The sequence below is a fragment of the Oncorhynchus nerka genome, linkage group LG8 (assembly GCF_034236695.1).
Source record: "Oncorhynchus nerka isolate Pitt River linkage group LG8, Oner_Uvic_2.0, whole genome shotgun sequence".
In the NCBI taxonomy this organism is placed as follows: Eukaryota; Metazoa; Chordata; class Actinopteri; order Salmoniformes; family Salmonidae; genus Oncorhynchus; species Oncorhynchus nerka.
In genome coordinates, this window is record NC_088403.1 from 15,258,849 (window position 1) to 15,277,467 (window position 18,619).

Sequence of the window (18,619 nt, forward strand, 5' to 3'; positions counted from 1 at the left end):
GGCCTAACACTGCTCATTCCAATCACACATGACCAAGAGTGGAATACTGCAGCGATAGATAGACGAGTCATGCAAGAGATTTGTACCAAGGGAACATGGGACATATGGCAGTTTTCCAAGCAGTCAATGTCCCATCGCCATCATGAAGTCAAGATATCAACATGGGGCTGTCCATCTTCAACAAACGGCTTGGATTTGTGAGGAGCCGAGCTGCAGTCTTACTGAAATAACGTAATTAGTCCACATAGAAGAGCAGTACGAGTCCCATGAGGCCTAAGAAAGATCACAAGTCCTTTGGGGCTCAGTTGGTAGAGCATGTCGCTTGCAACACCAAGGATCAGGGGGTTTGATTCCCGCTGGGATAAACAAAAAAGTGTCTACTAAAAGGAATATATTAATATGTATTATTAGGCTACATACTACAAATCACATAGATAATAGCAAATGAGCAGAACACTACATAATCCTGTGTTTAGGTCGTCTATCACTACAGAAACACCCAACCCTCCGCAGGTTAAACGTGCTTTATGGTTTCAGATTTCACCCTCTCCTTACTGACATGCTGTTGTTTAATTCCGCAGCAGAGTTGGCCGTAACAGCGGTTGAGTGTCTGATGGGATTTTAATGCAAGGAGACATTGTTTTCGGTTACCCTCCTTCTCCCCTCAGGCCCAACTGCCCTATGACTGACCACAGGCTAAATCTAAGCTATGCAGTGTCACACTACGTATAGAATTCAGTAATTGTGACATCATGTCAAAAGAGCTTGCATAACCAATAAATGGAGAGGAATGAGGCTTGACATATCAAAAACTCATTAAGCACAAGAGTAAGAAAAAGAGACGCATCAGGCAAAAGTAACACAAATTGGCAGGAACTTTGTGTGAGTCTAATACCAGGAAAATTGTATTTTCTTTAAAATATAATTTTCAGTCCGTGTGTTTTAAGTGTGTGGGTTTGCCAAATTATTTACAAAAGGCAAGATGGCACTATTTCATGCCCATTGGTTGTCTTTCAAATATGGGCTTTTTCAAATAAATGACTGTTTCTGTGGCTTGCTGCCAGCCCCAGATTGAAAACTTTGTACTTTTTGCACCAAGACAAGAGGGGGAAATAAGCTTCCTACACCATGTGGTGTAACAGGTTGGCCAACACAAGTGAGTTAGTAAACCATGAATAATTTAGTGACAGGTCCTCTGTACTGGCCCATTCTTAAAAAACACATCTAATGTTTGTTAATCAAGTGACCGTGGCCTGAAACAAGTTCAATTTTGTATGCCATGTTGTTGGTATCCTTTCACTCCAAATAGTAAAATACATTTCGACAACAAATAAATAAGGCAGCTAATTTTGAAGACTGAGCCAAAAGGCAATTTGCCAGACCACATTTAATAGGCTATATAAACTAAAATGCCAAATATGACATGCTCAACTCTTACTAAGTTCTGTGAATAAGTCTTGGGTGCTGTATAAATTAGCCCAGCAGTAATCCAACAGCCAGCACTCAAATAAATAGTAACGTTAGATGCTAGCTCGCTGTACTATTCTCAGCAGTCACAATGGATGCATTTCGGCCCCAAAGCCGATCTGCACACAGATAAGGCCCAAATATTATTGTCAGATCTGAATTTATTTGGAAATAAATAAATAAAACTACAACATGAATGTAATTATTGTATCACATTCACAACATTCAAGTGTTTATTCCTGTGCTATGGGCTAAACATATCTAGCTCTAGGGCTGACTAGCTACTAGCAAGAACAATCTTTAGCTAGCTATTTTGTTAGCCCTAACTTGCTAACCTAGCTAGCAACTAAACCATTAATACGTTCCTATGGCTAAATGTAAATAGGCTGAATGTTGGCCAAGGACAGGGAAGTTTAATTGACGTTGCTTGACAAATACTGTCACTGACATGGCTAGCCTCGCTAACTACACTGCTAGGCCCGCGCCCATCTCTGTTTGCATGCTAACGTTGCCATCACCGACCAAGCAACATGACATTTCAGCACAAGTCATTATTCGGGCTGCAGCGAAGCCCTGCTTTTTTGACGACAATAAACCAGTTCAGCATAACTACCTACGATCTCGTGTTCGGTAATTCTGTTATTTTCAAGGTAGCTTATCTGTTGGGCACAATAAACAACCCAAGAATGTCGTCTGATTTACTAGATTCAGAAACACCTTCAGCAAAATTAGCTGGCTAGCTAACATGCTATTACGCAGCAGGGGAAAACCTGACATGTATTTGGTGGTAGCTGCCCTCCCGATGAGGGGGGCATCGTGGTTCTCCCAAAACACGGCGAATTTATACGGTTTAGTAGATTCCGACATGTACAAGATCCACCCTCGTTATAACCCCGTGCAAAGATGCAGGGCCAAGCAGCTTACCTCTGGATGGAGAATAGGAACACAGCCAGCTTCTTTCTCATATTCATCCATAACGTCAGCCATCTTGGTGGTCAATCTCGCCAAGCATTATGGGACACAATGCTCTGTAGAAACAAACAGGAGGATGGGACGTTCGGTCAAAGCGATGCTCGAGGCTCACAAACCGTCCTGCGATTTTCTGGGGGTACATTGATGTTGCATTACGTCATTGTGTCACATCATCGTTTTGGTATAATTCTGTATCGGGTCATGCATATCAATACCTCTAGGTTAAGTCATGAAAGGAGGTCGGTACCCACATGTAAAGCCATTTGAGGTGTAATTGTTGTAGCCTACTGTTATTCTAACACACTCTGCCTGACAGGAAACAACGTTATGATTCAGATATGTGCGTGTATGGACGACCTTGAACGCTGATATTCCCCACCTTGTTGCAACTGTATGATCTGTACGAGAAATTGCGTCACATTTTTTTAAACGTTCCTATTTACTAAATAAAATATAAATATTTATGTATTTTACAGTAATCTTGAGTAGTATTAACATCATGACTGATACTGTTATGGCTATACATATTTTAAAATAGGTTTGGAAAAGCAGTTAATGTACTGTATAACCGTTAGTTAGTTAGGCTACTTCCAAGATATAAACAAAAAAAATCCCTACCAAAATGAACCCTACGTAAATATATGCAATGGTGTGTTTGCTTCCATAAAGTTTCTGTGCAATATATACCTCAGTGGTGCAATATGTATGAAATATTTGTATTTTTCGAAGGGGCCGTGCTACATTAGCCTGATACCAGTCGAGCTATTCCACTCCATGCCACTGCTTGACTGGTCTTTCGGCAATCTCAACGTTCAATATGCAGCCGGTTTTACGGCGCAGTTAGTTGTTGATTGATAATTGGAAACAACAGCCATGACAACAATATGGTACATGGGTGTGCGCAAATTTGGAGCAATATAGAATTCGATTTTTAAGAATAACAACAACAAACAAGACCGTTACGACCTGCTGCGGTAATTCCCTTGTGAGAAGGCAGTGTCAATGCAATATCATGTTGTTCAAAGTGGCTGGAGCGGACTCTATAACGAGAGAGAAATAATGATACGGAAAATATTAGTCTACAAGATTCAATCGAGCTGGGTTTGCTTCAGTTGCATGCTATTAATTAGAGGAATGAAGCGCAAAACTGGCACCTGTCGTCATTCCTCGCACATATGCTGACCATCATGACCTAATACATGTTTTACCATTTGTTATGCTCATTTCAGTTGCATTATTTGTCCCTCCTCTCTTATTGAGAGATGGAGTCCAGACCGGCTACTACTTTCTAAATGGGCGTAGAGAGAATTAGTAATATCTCTCTCTCTCACACACTAAAAGGACCTATCAATCAAAGCCCCCAGCGCACCTCAAGACACACAAATCACATTGCTCATTTCCTAAAAACGTATTCAAAACATATGCTCACCTTCACATGTTGGCTGTAATCCATCAGAAAGTAGGCCTAGGCTGCATTATAGCATAATGTTAAAATCATGTATTTAAATGAATTGACAAGGAGAGACAGCTATGGTATTACTGGAGACGTTGGTTCTATAATTATTATCCAAGCATGTGCCTTATTCCAGAGGACTTTTTCTAAACTGCCCCCTGTAATTCTTTATTTTTTTTCATTCAGTTGAGTCTGACGGAAGCCTTGGGGTTTTTATTCTAGGCGTGAAGATATTCCTCCAACGTGTTTAGACGATAAAAAGCTACAATGATCACTCGTGCATGGCTGCCGAATGTTTTGGTGTCCCCCTAAGTCTAATATTTAAATTGAGGAAAGGTGACGATAATCATTATTTTAGCGATCCACGTTAGACGTCCCTCGTAAAGAATAGGCCCCCCATTCTGCTGGTGTGAGCTGTTGGCGCACTTGCGCTTGATATGTGTTTATTGATGTGAAAGTGCCATTTCCCCAAAATGACCTCAGTGGGGAATGGGGATCTACGTCAACAGCCAGGGCCTAGGCATTATACTTTTTTTTATTGCACATTTAATTACATTGTCGTATGTGGCGATGTTCAACTTCAATTCGTTGGCACAAAACATGTGTCAGACAAAATTTAGTTTTTGTCTCTTGCTTGTGTAACAGTATAACTCTAGACCGTGCCCTCGCCCATACCCGGGCGCGAACCAGGGACCCTCTGCACACATCAACAACAGTCACCCACGAAGCATCGTTACCCATCGCTCCACAAAAGCCGCGGCCCCTGCAGAGCAAGGGGAACCACTACTTCAAGGTCTCAGAGCAAGTGACGTCACCGATTGAAACGCTATTTAGCGCGCACCGCTAACTAAGATAGCCGTTTCACATCCGTTACACTTGCACAGCACAGGTGCTGGTGGCCTTAATTCACAGTTTTTTTTTAATCACATCAAAAAGTAACACAATAAAATGACATAACGATAACGAGGCTATATACGGCGGTACAGGTACCGAGTCAATGTGCGTGTGTACAGGCTAATCGAGGTAATGTATATAGGCTAGCATTCGAATGGTGGATTAATAGCCCAGGCTGCCCAGCCTATGAATTAACTTCTAATTTACACATCTATGTCTTCAATGTTCCTTTCTTGTGTAATTCATGCATCTCCGCTGACATCTCCAATGGCCTCTCTCTCTCTCCAATCCTACTGTATTCCTCTTACAGTTTTTGAGACAGTACCCTATAGCCCAATTGCGTGTCCTCGACGTAGCAAGTTTGACTGGCGAGAGCTTCTCTGGTATGACGTGATCACGTTGGCTGATGGTAAAAAATCAATAAACGGAAATCCTGCGTTCTTCCCGCGCCCAATGTTTATGTTTACAATTAAATGTATTATGTCAGAATGCCCAGTGTTTATGTTTACAATTAAGTGTATTACGTCAGAATGCCCAACGTGTATGTTTACAATTAAGTGTATTACGTCAGAATGCCCAATGTTTATGTTTACAATTAAATGTATTACGTCAGAATGCCCAATGTTAGAATGTTTCCATTCAAATATATCAATTCAATTTGAACGTTTTCCCATCAGTCTTCGTTTGTATTTGGATGATAGCGGTGAAGGTTATCGAATCTAGTGGCAAGGGGTGGAACGTAAATTAAAGAGCCTGGTACCCAGGCTCGTGCTACATCTTTCTGCCACTAGATGTCGGACTCTACCCATCTCATATTTTGTGGTTACACAAATACATTATTCTACGGCTTCATAGACACAGCAACATATACGCTTTAAATGTAGCTGTCTTATTTCTACAAGTATATGTGGCCCACAACATATTCGTTATTTGTTTATGGACAATTTATCTATCCTTTAAAACATGACATTACTAGTTGTGTAGACTGCCGAGCATCAAGCAAAAGTAGTCGAACGATAATCACCGGATTACAGGCGTTTTAGTTAATCACTGATTCAACATTCGCACTCACAAGAAGGAAGGCTACGAACAGGATTTCAGAGCTTTTATATAGACTCTAAAATACATGTAAAAAAATCAGTTTTAGAAACTGATACGTTCCATCAACTAATTAAGCAATTTCTAGAAAATCATATGTATGTATATATATGTTGCAAACCTGTGATAGCAGGCAGCTGTCCTGACTCCTTATCGAGTGTGAAATGATGGAGTGTGTAAGCTAACGTTAGCTATTTCTGCAGTTCTTCTTAGCTAGCGAACGGAAAAAAATATTACATCACAAGGAAGTTGCAACAGTCAAACTAACAGTGGATGGTACCAGATAAGCCAGCTGAACCAAACAAGGTAAGGACTGGAGAGCTAACGTTACCTTTCTATTAATGTTAATTATGCGAGTGTGAAAAGAGACACGGATCGGAGGGTGACACTTCTGAATGCGACAAAATTGAATGGTTCCGCTCTGTTCTGCTTGGGTGCTAACCCACACCAGCCAGATAGTTAGTTAGCAAGTTATATATAGTTGTTGACATCAGTGTTGGCTATGGAGTTGTTAACTGTATGCTTATCAACGTCAATGTTACTAACTAGAAATGATCCTGGCTAGCTAGCTAGAATGCTAACTGACTTCATTATTTAGCTAGCCTGGTGGGGGTTATGTAATAGATGATAGGGCAATGAACAGGATCCAACCAGCTCGATTGTTTTTCATCTGATATTGTTACATGTGAATGGCAACGGAATCGATGATGCTCTCCGAGTATTTCAATCGCAGGCTAGGTGGCTATGTCAAGGCAGCATACATTTGTATTAGCTAGATGACAGAGCAATCAGAATGCAGACGTGCGTGATCAGCATGACTACAGTAGATATAGCCTAGTTGTGTGACAAGAAGGTCTACGTTGCGACTGTGATGAATTGCCAGGCTAAAATATAACAGTAAAATATAAGTTGATTCTCTTCACTTTGTCCAAAAAAAAGAAAAATATTTTGCTGTTATCTTTTGAATGCAGTGACTGAAGCATTGGGAGGGAAATTATAGAATTGCTCTCCATTAAAGGAAAGGGAATGGGAAACAAACACGGAAACATTTTACAATTATTTTTTGCGTCTTCAGTTAAAACATGTTCAGATATTGAAATACAAGTCACAGGGCTTGGTTCTTGTTTGTTAGCCAACGTTGTGCTGTGAAAGCTGTCCAAAACATCAACCCTGAGCTGACTTCACGTTACACTGAGATCCTGCGGTCGGGTTATGTCAGCAGGCCCAGGCCCGATCAGATATTAGGTTACAACTCTCACTTGATATGAAGAGCTCAGTAACATGACACCCCACCATGAGACACAGCTCTACAATAACATGCTCTGCACCCTCTTCTCATAACGGGACACTGAAGGCATACATCACCAGACAAATTGTGTAGGCAATTGAAGCTACAGTATAGTGAGCCGACTAAAACCAGGGTTATGCTCAGTGGTTGACTTGGACTGAAATAGGTGCCTGCATTTATTATGTTTGCCGATACTGTTTTTATTTAGGTGATACTTTTGAGTGAATATTCTAAAAGAGGAACAGGAACTCCAGCAGTAGACAAATTGAGGTGTCTGTGCTCTGGTCCAAGTCTAGCACTGGTTCAGAAAAGCAGTTGAAATGATTTCCCATTAGTCTAGTTGTCAAAGATGATCTAGTCCTTCCTTGAAAATCAACCAATTAGAAATATACCTTTGTTTTTAGAGGATATATTGAGGTTCAACTGTACTATTATAAAGCACTCTATCAAAGTACTATCACCCCCTAAAAGATACTAGACGACTCCTAATGATTCAGGCTGATTGGACTGGTAGCCTAGCCTAGACTGGGACTCCCTAAGGATTCAGGCTGATTGGACTGGTAGCCTAGCCTAGACTGGGACTCCCTAAGGATTCAGGCTGATTGGACTGGTAGCCTAGCCTAGACTGGGACTCCCTAAGGATTCAGGCTGATTGGACTGGTAGCCTAGCCTAGACTGGGACTCCCTAAGGATTCAGGCTGATTGGACTGGTAGCCTAGCCTAGACTGGGACTCCAGGCTGAGGATTCAGGCTGATTGGCTGACTGGTAGCCTAGCCTAGACTGGGACTCCCTAAGGATTCAGGCTGAGTGGACTGGTAGCCTAGCCTAGACTGGGACTCCCTAAGGATTCAGGCTGATTGGACTGGTAGCCTAGCCTAGACTGGGACTCCCTAAGGATTCAGGCTGATTGGACTGGTAGCCTAGACTGGGACTTCCTAAGGATTCAGGCTGAGTGGACTGGTAGCCTAGCCTAGACTGGGACTCCCTAAGGATTCAGGCTGATTGGACTGGTAGCCTAGCCTAGACTGGGACTCCCTAAGGATTCAGGCTGATTGGACTGGTAGCCTAGCCTAGACTGGGACTCCCTAAGGATTCAGGCTGAGTGGACTGGTAGCCTAGCCTAGACTGGGACTCCCTAAGGATTCAGGCTGATTGGACTGGTAGCCTAGCCTAGACTGGGACTCCCTAAGGATTCAGGCTGATTGGACTGGTAGCCTAGCCTAGACCTCCCTAGACTGGGACTCCCTAAGGGATTCAGGCTGAGTGGACTGGTAGCCTAGCCTAGACTGGGACTCCCTAAGGATTCAGGCTGATTGGACTGGTAGCCTAGCCTAGACTGGGACTCCCTAAGGATTCAGGCTGATTGGACTGGTAGCCTAGCCTAGACTGGGACTCCCTAAGGATTCAGGCTGAGTGGACTGGTAGCCTAGCCTAGACTGGGACTCCCTAGGGATTCAGGCTGATTGGACTGGTAGCCTAGCCTAGACTAGGACTCCCTAAGGATTCAGGCTGAGTGGGCTGGTAGCCTAGCCTAGACTGGGACTCCCTAAGGATTCAGGCTGAGTGGACTGGTAGCCTAGCCTAGATTGGGACTCCCTAAGGATTCAGGCTGAGTGGACTGGTAGCCTAAATTGGGACGCCCTAAGGATTGAGGCTGAATGGACTGGTAGCCTAGCCTAGACTGGGACTCCCTAAGGATTCAGGCTGAGTGGACTGGTAGCCTAGCCTAGACTGGGACTCCCTAAGGATTCAGGTTGAGTGGACTGGTAGCCTAAATTGGGACTCTCTAAGGATTCAGGCTGAGTGGACTGGTAGCCTAAATTGGGACTCCCTAAGGATTCAGGCTGAGTGGACTGGTAGCCTAGCCTAGACTGGGACTCCCTAAGGATTCAGGTTGAGTGGACTGGTAGCCTAAATTGGGACTCTCTAAGGATTCAGGCTGAGTGGACTGGTAGCCTAAATTGGGACTCTCTAAGGATTCAGGCTGAGTGGACTGGTAGCCTAAATTGGGACTCTCTAAGGATTCAGGCTGAGTGGACTGGTAGCCTAAATTGGGACTCTCTAAGGATTCAGGCTGAGTGGACTGGTAGCCTAGCCTAAATTGGGGACCACATATTTCCATGTTTTCCATTCTTGACAGATTTGCATGTCAATGCAAGGTAATCATCATCTCACCCAGAGAGGAAACATTTGTCATTTGAGTGATGAGGTGTAGACTACACCCTCAGTCACAGGCTCAGGCCTCCTGGGCCTTGCAGGTCATTTGCCTGCCAAATATAGTTTCCATTCGCCCCTCAAACTAGGCCTGCAGCTCATGGCCAGTGTACTGTTGCTCAGTCTGTGGCGTGTTTTGATCCGTTTCCACGTAGGCCTTTTTATTTACCTGTTAAGATGGGATGCTGACATGCTGTGGAGCTGGCTGTGCTTTAGTCCCACTCTGGTTTCAGGTGTTGTGTGACTCCCTGTTCCCAACCTCTATAGATTCTCCACCCTTGAGAAAGACAACATCCGGCCTCTGTCTCACTTCACAGCCCAGGCTGGTGTAGGTATCTCAGCCATAAAGCCTATTTGCATTCCAATAGGTGATAGCAGCACCATGGTAAACAATGTAAACATTGCTCCCTGACAAGGCCAGCTACTGTTTAGGTCATAGTGCACTTCATTTCCAAAAACTAAAATTTTACGTAATTGTGTCAGATACCATTTATGTTACGTATTTTGTCCACGAGAGATTATAGCGCACTAGGAAAAACAAGGTTGAATTACTATAGCAACATCTCTAAAAAATATTCTGACCAAGATACTTCGCAATCGCAATTAGCCTACAGTAGCCTAGTTGAACTTACCTTTACCGTGTCAACTAATACGACTCTGTAGAAATACATAGTAGAAAAAAGACTGATATCATTCACATGTAATCAAACAGACTCTGTCCAATGTTAAAAATCCATGTTATTCATGTGTAATTGTACTGTTACCAGATCATTGGACTTGAAAGCCTGTGTAAACTGTCTGTCCTTCTGGCTTCTTCTCTGATTTGATTCCATTCGACTACACTGTCGCGTGGCGCTACATGTTGGCATTAAGAATTCATTTCATTAACATGGCTAACACCCTCATTTTGTCTCAACATGAATAATCTTGCTCCTGAATGTAATTGTGATGTCTAGAGGCCTGCCTTCTACTGCCATAAATAAACACATTTGAAAAAGCTATGCATTCAAATGACCGAGAACATTAAATGACTCGCCACACAATGACATTACTGTCATGGTAGGACATCTCTCTGTGCAACGACACACAGAAGGAAGTCTCCTCTCCCCAGTCACTGTTACTGATCTCCTCACTGGTCTCCACGGTGATGGATGGATGCCCTGGGCGTAACCTCACTGCTTGTATCATTGACTTATAACAGAGGACCGCACTCAGCCGATGATAAACAATGTGTTTTTCTTTCCGAGGATGACTGGAATAGCTGCCTAATGCTTTCAGAGTCAGACGGATGTCCTTCACATTTTTGTATTTTATTCCACCTTTATTTAACCAGGTAGGCTAGTTGAGAACACCTTTATTTAACCAGGTAGGCTAGTTGAGAACACCTTTATTTAACCAGGTAGGCTAGTTGAGAACACCTTTATTTAACCAGGTAGGCTAGTTGAGAACACCTTTATTTAACCAGGTAGTTGAGAACACCTTTATTTAACCAGTTGGCTAGAGAACACCTTTATTTAACCAGGTAGGCTAGTTGAGAACAAGTTCTCATTTACAACTGCGACCTGGCCAAGATAAAGCATAGCAGTGTGAACAGACAACAACACAGAGTTACACATGGAATAAACAATAAACAAGTCAATAACACAGTAGAAAAAAAGGAGTCTATATACATTGTGTGCAAAAGGCATGAGGAGGTAGGCAAATAATTACAATTTAGCAGTTTAACACTGGAGTGATAAATGATCAGGTGGTCATGTGGAGGAGATTGCCTGCTTGCAACCAGTCATGACTTATCTCTTGAAAGGGATACTTCAGGATTTTGTTGGATACTGTTTTTATGTTTCTGCGTGCAGTTTGAAGGCAGTTGCTCACTAGTGCTAAGGCAATGACTGGAAGTCTATCATATCTAATTACGATATCTGTCATTACACTAACGCAAGTTATCATTGGCTCTCGAAACTTCCTCTAACTTCCTTCATAATGGACGCAGAGACACACAAATGACAAAATTCCAAAGTATCCCTTTAAAGCTGCTGAAATTAAGCGAACTATTCCAATTTTAGCAACCAAGAAATGGCAGAGCTGTTTCTGCATATTGCACCTTTTAAGACGGTCAAATCACATGGCTTTCTGGAGTTCGCTGGATTCAAAAGGCCATAGAAATGAGTGAATAGACTAATAATTTTGGTTTAAAAAACATCCTTGCTCGCAGTCATTGGGCTACGTCCTATGTGACAGACACCCACTGATATGACATACAGTACAGTTTCCTGCTAAAGACAATCAAATCAAATACAATTGTATTTGTCACAGGCGCCGAATACAACAGGTGTGTACTTTATAGTGAAATGCTTACTACAAGCCCTTAACCAACAATGCAGTTTTAACAAAAATAAGAGGGGTACAGTACCAATGTTGAACTTTTCCAACAATTCCATATGAAATAATGTCTCTTCTAGTCTGTCCACCTGAATCCACATGGCTTGTAATGATCTTCTGATCATTGTAATATTAAGACACGAGGCCTAAATGCAGAGGACATTTAAAACGTCCACACTCAGTATCTGTACACTGTGTTGATATTGCTTCCTGCCAGGGTTGAAGCCCAGCCTTGCTAACAGAGCTCTAATGCTGAGTCACACACACCCTGGAGGCTGATGGTCATGGAAACGACACCACTGCAGAGTGTAATGGATGGACTGGGTCGAGTCTGGCCTGTGATTTGGGTGACTGAGTGCTATGTAGACAAATAGCTGGTTCAGTGTAATGGTTGTCTCAGGCTTTCCTCTGTGCCTGGGATCTGAAGGGCTTTTAATAGCCACAGCCACCAGTAGCCTTGTCACTGCTGGAGGCTGATGTTGCACTGAAGTCAAAATGGACTTCAATTCAAATCATCACTGATGCAATGCACACGTCTTTAGTAGGAATACCGTAATATTGTGTGACTGGCTTTGAAAAATAGTTCAACCCGTCTGCTTTCTTACCTGAACGAATTACAATTTGCACCTGGAGTTCAAACAAATCCAAAGTACAGAAGTTTAATTAACACCAGCATAACACCAGTTTTTTTTTACCCCAGCAGTGTAGGTATACACACACACACACACACACACACACACATTCACTACAGACGAGGGCTCCGCCTGGCCCTTGGAGATCATTGGCCCAGCTAGTCATCCTCAGGGCTCGTCCTGGTCACTCCTCCAGAGCACATCCTTAGATATAATTAGATATGAAGGAAAACCTCATCAGGATTGTGCACCCAAGTGACTGTTCCCCGGGGAGACAGTGCTGCAACCACAGATGGTTCCTTTAACTATTCTTGGGAACATGGAGCGGCTCTTGGTTACTGTACTCTGCTGTGTGAGACCTAATGGAGGATCCTGTGTAGGGGCCTAGTGGAGAGTCCTGTGTCGAGGCCTAGTGGAGAGTCCTGTGTCGAGGCCTAGTGGAGAGTCCTGTGTCGAGGCCTAGTGGAGAGTCCTGTGTAGAGGCCTAGTGGAGAGTCCTGTGTCGAGGCCTAGTGGAGAGTCCTGTGTCGAGGCCTAGTGGAGAGTCCTGTGTCGAGGCCTAGTGGAGAGTCCTGTGTCGAGGCCTAGTGGAGAGTCCTGTGTCGAGGCCTAGTGGAGAGTCCTGTGTAGAGGCCTAGTGGAGAGTCCTGTGTAGAGGCCTAGTGGAGAGTCCTGTGTAGAGGCCTAGTGGAGAGTCCTGTGTAGAGGCCTAGTGGAGAGTCCTGTGTAGGAGAGTCCTGTGTAGAGGCCTAGTGGAGAGTCCTGTGTAGGAGAGTCCTGTGTAGGAGAGTCCTGTGTAGGAGAGTCCTGTGTAGGAGAGTCCTGTGTAGGAGAGTCCTGTGTAGGAGAGTCCTGTGTAGGAGAGTCCTGTGTAGGAGAGTCCTGTGTAGGGGCCTAGTGGAGAGTCCTGTGTAGGGGCCTAGTGGAGAGGCCTCATGACGTCTAGCGCCTCATGATTCATAAAGTAATTACACACACTCAGCATGTGGGGCGGCAGGGTAGCCTAGTGGTTAGTGCGTTGGACTAGTAACCGTAAGGTTGCAAGTTCAAATCCCCGAGCTGACAAGGTACAAATCTGTCGTTCTGCCCCTGAACAGGCACATAGTCCATGTTCCTAGACCGCCATTGAAAATAAGAATGTGTTCTTAGCTGACTTGCCTAGTTTTTATAAAAATAGGTAAAAATCTCATCCTTTCTCACGTTACGCCAAAGTCCATTAGAGATGCTGAATGAAATACTCCACCTTCTGGGTTAAAAGACACATTTCAGTTGAAGGCCTTCAGTTGTACAGCTGACGAGGTATCCCCCTTTCCCTTCCCTTTCTAACTACCTTCACTACACGTCAATGACAGCTAGCACAGCTGCCTATTAGCTAGAGGCTTATAAAGCATGTGAGAACACAGAGACTATCAGTCTGGTCTTTTTCCTCTTCTTCACCTTGACAGCTGATGCTGACGTTGGCATTAAGTGAGACTAATGGCTAAAGCGATTATAGTTTTCTCCCTTTACAGTCAAAATGTCTTGTTAGCAAGTTTCCTTTATCCCAAGGTATTTGTGAATTGTGCTGTAAGTCTTTGTGTTCCAACACTGCTAAATGCTACGCCTCACTAGATGTATTGGATAGTGTCATTCATAGTCTGTGTGTTAGGGCGGGCTGAGTTGTAGTGTTTAACAGTGTTGAACTGGTTTCTAATGCATTTTACACCTCTTTGAAATAAGCTGATTTGTTGCATAAATCCCCCAGATTAGCTGTGACATTCAAAACCCACTCCTGTCTCATAAAAACCCACTCCTGTCTCATAAAAACCCACTCCTGTCTCATAAAAACCCGCTCCTCCGCCTCATAAAAACCCGCCTCCCCGTCTCATAAAAACCTGCTCCCCCTCTCATAAAAACCCGCCCCTCCGCCTCATAAAAACCCGCCTCCCCGCCTCATAAAAACCCGCCCCTCCGCCTCATAAAAACCCGCTCCCGCCTCATAAAAACCTGCCCCTCCGCCTCATAAAAACCCGCCTCCCCGCCTCATAAAAACCTGCTCCCGCCTCATAAAAACCCGCCTCCCCGCCTCATAAAAACCTGCTCCCGCCTCATAAAAACCCGCTCCCGCCTCATAAAAACCCGCCTCCCCGCCTCATAAAAACCTGCTCCCGCCTCATAAAAACCCGCCTCCCCGCCTCATAAAAACCCGCCTCCCCGCCTCATAAAAACCTGCCTCCCCGCCTCATAAAAACCCGCTCCCGTCTCATAAAATGTAGGAGGATTGTGTCTGGAATAGTCTGGACTCTTGTTTCCATCCCATTAGCTCAGATCCGACCTAGAAAGAAACCCACTGAACCGGATTATAGACTGTGTTTGTTTATATATAGAAACTACAGGTAAAAGTTCATCTAGTTGAAGCACCTTTTGAAGACCATTGTCCTGGATGAAGGAGACATTTCAGGACGGTCTTCCCCAGAGCTCCAGAAGGATGGGATCATGACGAGGCCCATGGGGCGTGGCGTCTCTGCAACGCAGTGACCCAGTAGTCTGACTCCCCTGCATAGCTGGCATTCTCAGCTGCCTGAAATCCTGCTCCAAGGCAGGGTTCCCTCGTCCACCCTAAACCAGTATTACGTCGGGCCTCCGTGTTGCACAAACAGGATTACGGCACTAAATATAGCCCCGCTTTAGGGCCTACACACCGGGCGTGACCTCAGAGGTGTGCCCCAGTGAACCCTGCCAACATGGAGTGTATACAGTTTTAATCACTGGAGCAATGCAGTACAGGAAAAAGGAATGAGAAGTACAAAGATAATATATTCTATCGGTTAGCTAGATGTTTGACTGACAGCACTGCTGCAGCAGCGACATCAGACCAACCCTAAAAGCCTGGGAGAGATGATTGTGGGCTTACCTCACTATAGAAAGGATTTGTCACTGGGCAGGACAACGAGGCTACTTCTGTATTCTGTAACTATGGCTTCACTGCTTTGACTGCTACGTCAGTGAAGCAAATCCCTTTTGCTTTGTGAATGGAGTGAACACAAAGGCCCAGCGGGCTGATATGATTCTCCTCTGTAGGATTTCACTTCTTCTCTGACTTGGGCAGGTTCTTAAAAGCCCCCCTCTAATTGGATACCCAGCCAAGTCTCAGCTTCAGGAATCAGAGATTGAATGAGTTTGCTGCAGGTCTATTCCATTCTAACAGAATTCCACTGTGACTCAGATTTTTTCACTTTAAAATGTATACCAAACCAAAACCATTGATTTCAAAGTTTAACAAACCATTTGCGCAAGGACTTTCCACAGAACATTTTCTAAACACACATTTACAGCAAACTGTGCAGATACAACGTAACAGAAGAGGGAGATTTTACCGTCTGCACGGTTCTCACAGTAAATGTAAATAAATAAATGTACTGTGTAAATTGTTCAAAGTAGTCATGATCTATAGAGTAGTGTTCTGTGGTTGGTTACACTTTGAAGTCAGTTGTTTGGCATACATTTTCAAGTGTCAAATCAGTTTCCGCATAATTCCGTTTCCTTGGAATTTCCCTGCAGTGAATGTAGAAGGAGTGTCTTGTTGCTCTTAAACCGACTGATAAGAAAATAAAAGCCAACAGCATCTCTGTTTTCTGGGGATAAATGATCCTCGGCCATCTAAAGCTTCATTTGCACCTGGCTCAGGAAGCTCAGTTCAGAGACCAGTGGGGACTGGCGTTCGTGCCCACTCCTCTCTTGATTGACCCTAATTTAATTACTTGGCTGTTTTATTAAATTAAGTCAAGCTTTGTTGCTCTTGAATCACTGAGTAGAAATCTGTGGGCGTCGCCCGATTTGAAGCTGTGCTTCACTCACAGTGGAAAAAACCCATCAAGAAGTTTCACCATTGGTCTGACAAGCTGTTATCACGTTTTCTAGAAAAAGATTAAGGTGAAAGGTGCCAAAGTAGCTCTGTTGCCAGGAGACTGGACAGATGGTCATGTGTTTACCACAGTAAACCTATTTAAAAAGCCCAGCAAACACCACACTGACTGCCTTCATTACATTTACCCTCTTCATCTGGTTTCTGCTCTTGTGAAACACATTGTTCCTCCCATTGTTGGACACCGTGTGAAACCGTCTGTAACAAATGAGTTCTTTAACTTCTCCAGCGCCGCCACCTTTTAGCCCTGGGCGGTGATTCAGTACACGTTGATACCAACCAACAACAATACTGAAAACAGCACCGCTTGGTCCCTCGACAGTTAGAGTTGCCTCATGGAAAGTGTCCCTGGGAGTTGGGACATCTCCATGGGAACGGTTTGGAACGTAACCCCTATTAGGCTAATCCGTCTAGGACTAAGCCCCGGACCGTCCCTGGGAACATAGTGAGAGTGACACTGTGACGTACCCCGGAACTCTTATGTCACCTGACCGACCGTGCTCTATTGTTTCAGTCACGCCCGAGTAGTCGCCAATGCTTGCCGGGCTAACCAGGAGACCCAGACCCAACTCTGCTCCTACTTCTAATAGCTACAGCAGCACCCACCAGTCTCCCCAGCATGAGGACATGGTTTGGCAGAGAAAGAGAAGGGGAGACTGAGCTGGTAAGAGGAGAGGTGACCTGAAGGTAGACCTCCGTCCTAATGGCTTCCTCCAGACAACTACCCCTGTGGATTACGTTTGTGTTGGTGGAGGCTGGACATGACTTCTGCCTCAGCGGGTGTTCTTAGTAGTTTTAGAATTGACAGTTTTGTTTTGCTTTTGAAAAGTGTAAATAATATAAATATGGAGAAAATTCCAAAGAAGAACGACAATTTATAAATTAGGTGAACAAAATGGTATTAATTGATGCATTAGTGTTGATTGAATTTGTGTCACTATCAGGTCTCAGTGGAGGGTTTCTGTAGGCTGTCAGGTTTGTACTGGTGCAGTTCTCTGGAAACAACAGCTTCTGCATTTCCCTTCCCCCAGGTTATAGGCCTAGATGTTGCTTTATGACTACCATAGCAACATTGAAATGTCCAATTAAAAGGAGGTGGGAGTATTCCACTTGATGTCTGACTGATAGTAATGTGCCTTTGTAGGCCAGTGTGCTTATTTATTACCGTCTGAGAGCAAGAGCTGCCTCCGCTCACCTTGTGGGCTAACACCAATAACTAGGTTAGTCTGGCCTGTGGAACTGTGCTGTTCACACACACAAAACAAGGGAGAGGTAGAGAACCTGTCGTTTTGGTTCAATCCATTCCTTTATGTCAACATGGTATAGCCTAAATGAACACACATACTGTGAACCAAGACATGACTCCACACAGCACGGCAAGACATGACTCCACACAGCACGGCAAGACATGACTCCACACAGCACGGCAAGACATGACTCCACACAGCACGACAAGACATGACTCCACACAGGGCAGCGCGACAAGACATGACTCCACACAGGGCAGCGCGACAAGACATGACTCCACACAGGGCAGCGCGACAAGACATGACTCCACACAGGGCAGCGCGACAAGACATGACTCCACACAGGGCAGCGCGACAAGACATGACTCCACACAGGACGACAAGACATGACTCCACACAGGGCAGCGCGACACGACATGACTCCACACAGCGCGACAAGACATGACTCCACACAGCGCGACAAGACATGACTCCACACAGCGCGACAAGACATGACTCCACACAGGGCAGCAAGACATGACTCCACACAACACAGGTGATGGGGTATGATTACAGTAGGCAGCCTGTATTTCCTATAGACATGACTCCACACAACACAGGTGATGGGGTATGATTACAGTAGGCAGCCTGTATTTCCTATAGACATGACTCCACACAACACAGGTGATGGGGTATGATTACAGTAGGCAGCCTGTATTTCCTATAGACATGACTCCACACAACACAGGTGATGGGGTATGATTACAGTAGGCAGCCTGTATTTCCTATAGACATGACTCCACACAGGTGATGGGGTATGATTACACAGGGCAGCCTGTATTTCCTATAGACATGACTCCACACAACACCAAGACATGATGGGGTATGATTACAGTCCAGCCTGTATTTCCTATAGACATGACTCCACACAACACAGGTGATGGGACATGATTACACAGGCAGCCTGTATTTCCTATAGACATGACTCCACACAACACAGGTGATGGGGTATGATTACAGTAGGCAGCCTGTATTTCCTATAGACATGACTCCACACAACACAGGTGATGGGGTATGATTACAGTAGGCAG

At 44.3% G+C, this 18,619-nt stretch overlaps 2 protein-coding genes across 2 annotated transcripts in view; one reads left to right on the plus strand and one right to left on the minus strand.

The window, feature by feature from the left end:
• zdhhc17 (zinc finger DHHC-type palmitoyltransferase 17) overlaps positions 1–2,550 on the minus strand; it is a 53,383-nt gene extending 50,833 nt beyond the window's left edge. Inside the window, exon 1 of the mRNA XM_065021396.1 lies at positions 2,392–2,550. Coding sequence (XP_064877468.1) covers positions 2,392–2,454 — 63 coding nt within the window. The 5' untranslated portion in view covers positions 2,455–2,550. The remainder of the gene's footprint in view (positions 1–2,391) is intronic.
• A 3,285-nt stretch (positions 2,551–5,835) lies between these two features.
• Positions 5,836–18,619, plus strand: part of osbpl8 (oxysterol binding protein-like 8) — a 163,727-nt gene continuing 150,943 nt past the window's right edge. Inside the window, 1 exon segment of the mRNA XM_065021402.1 lies at positions 5,836–6,190. The gene's annotated coding sequence lies outside the window, so the exon portion shown is untranslated.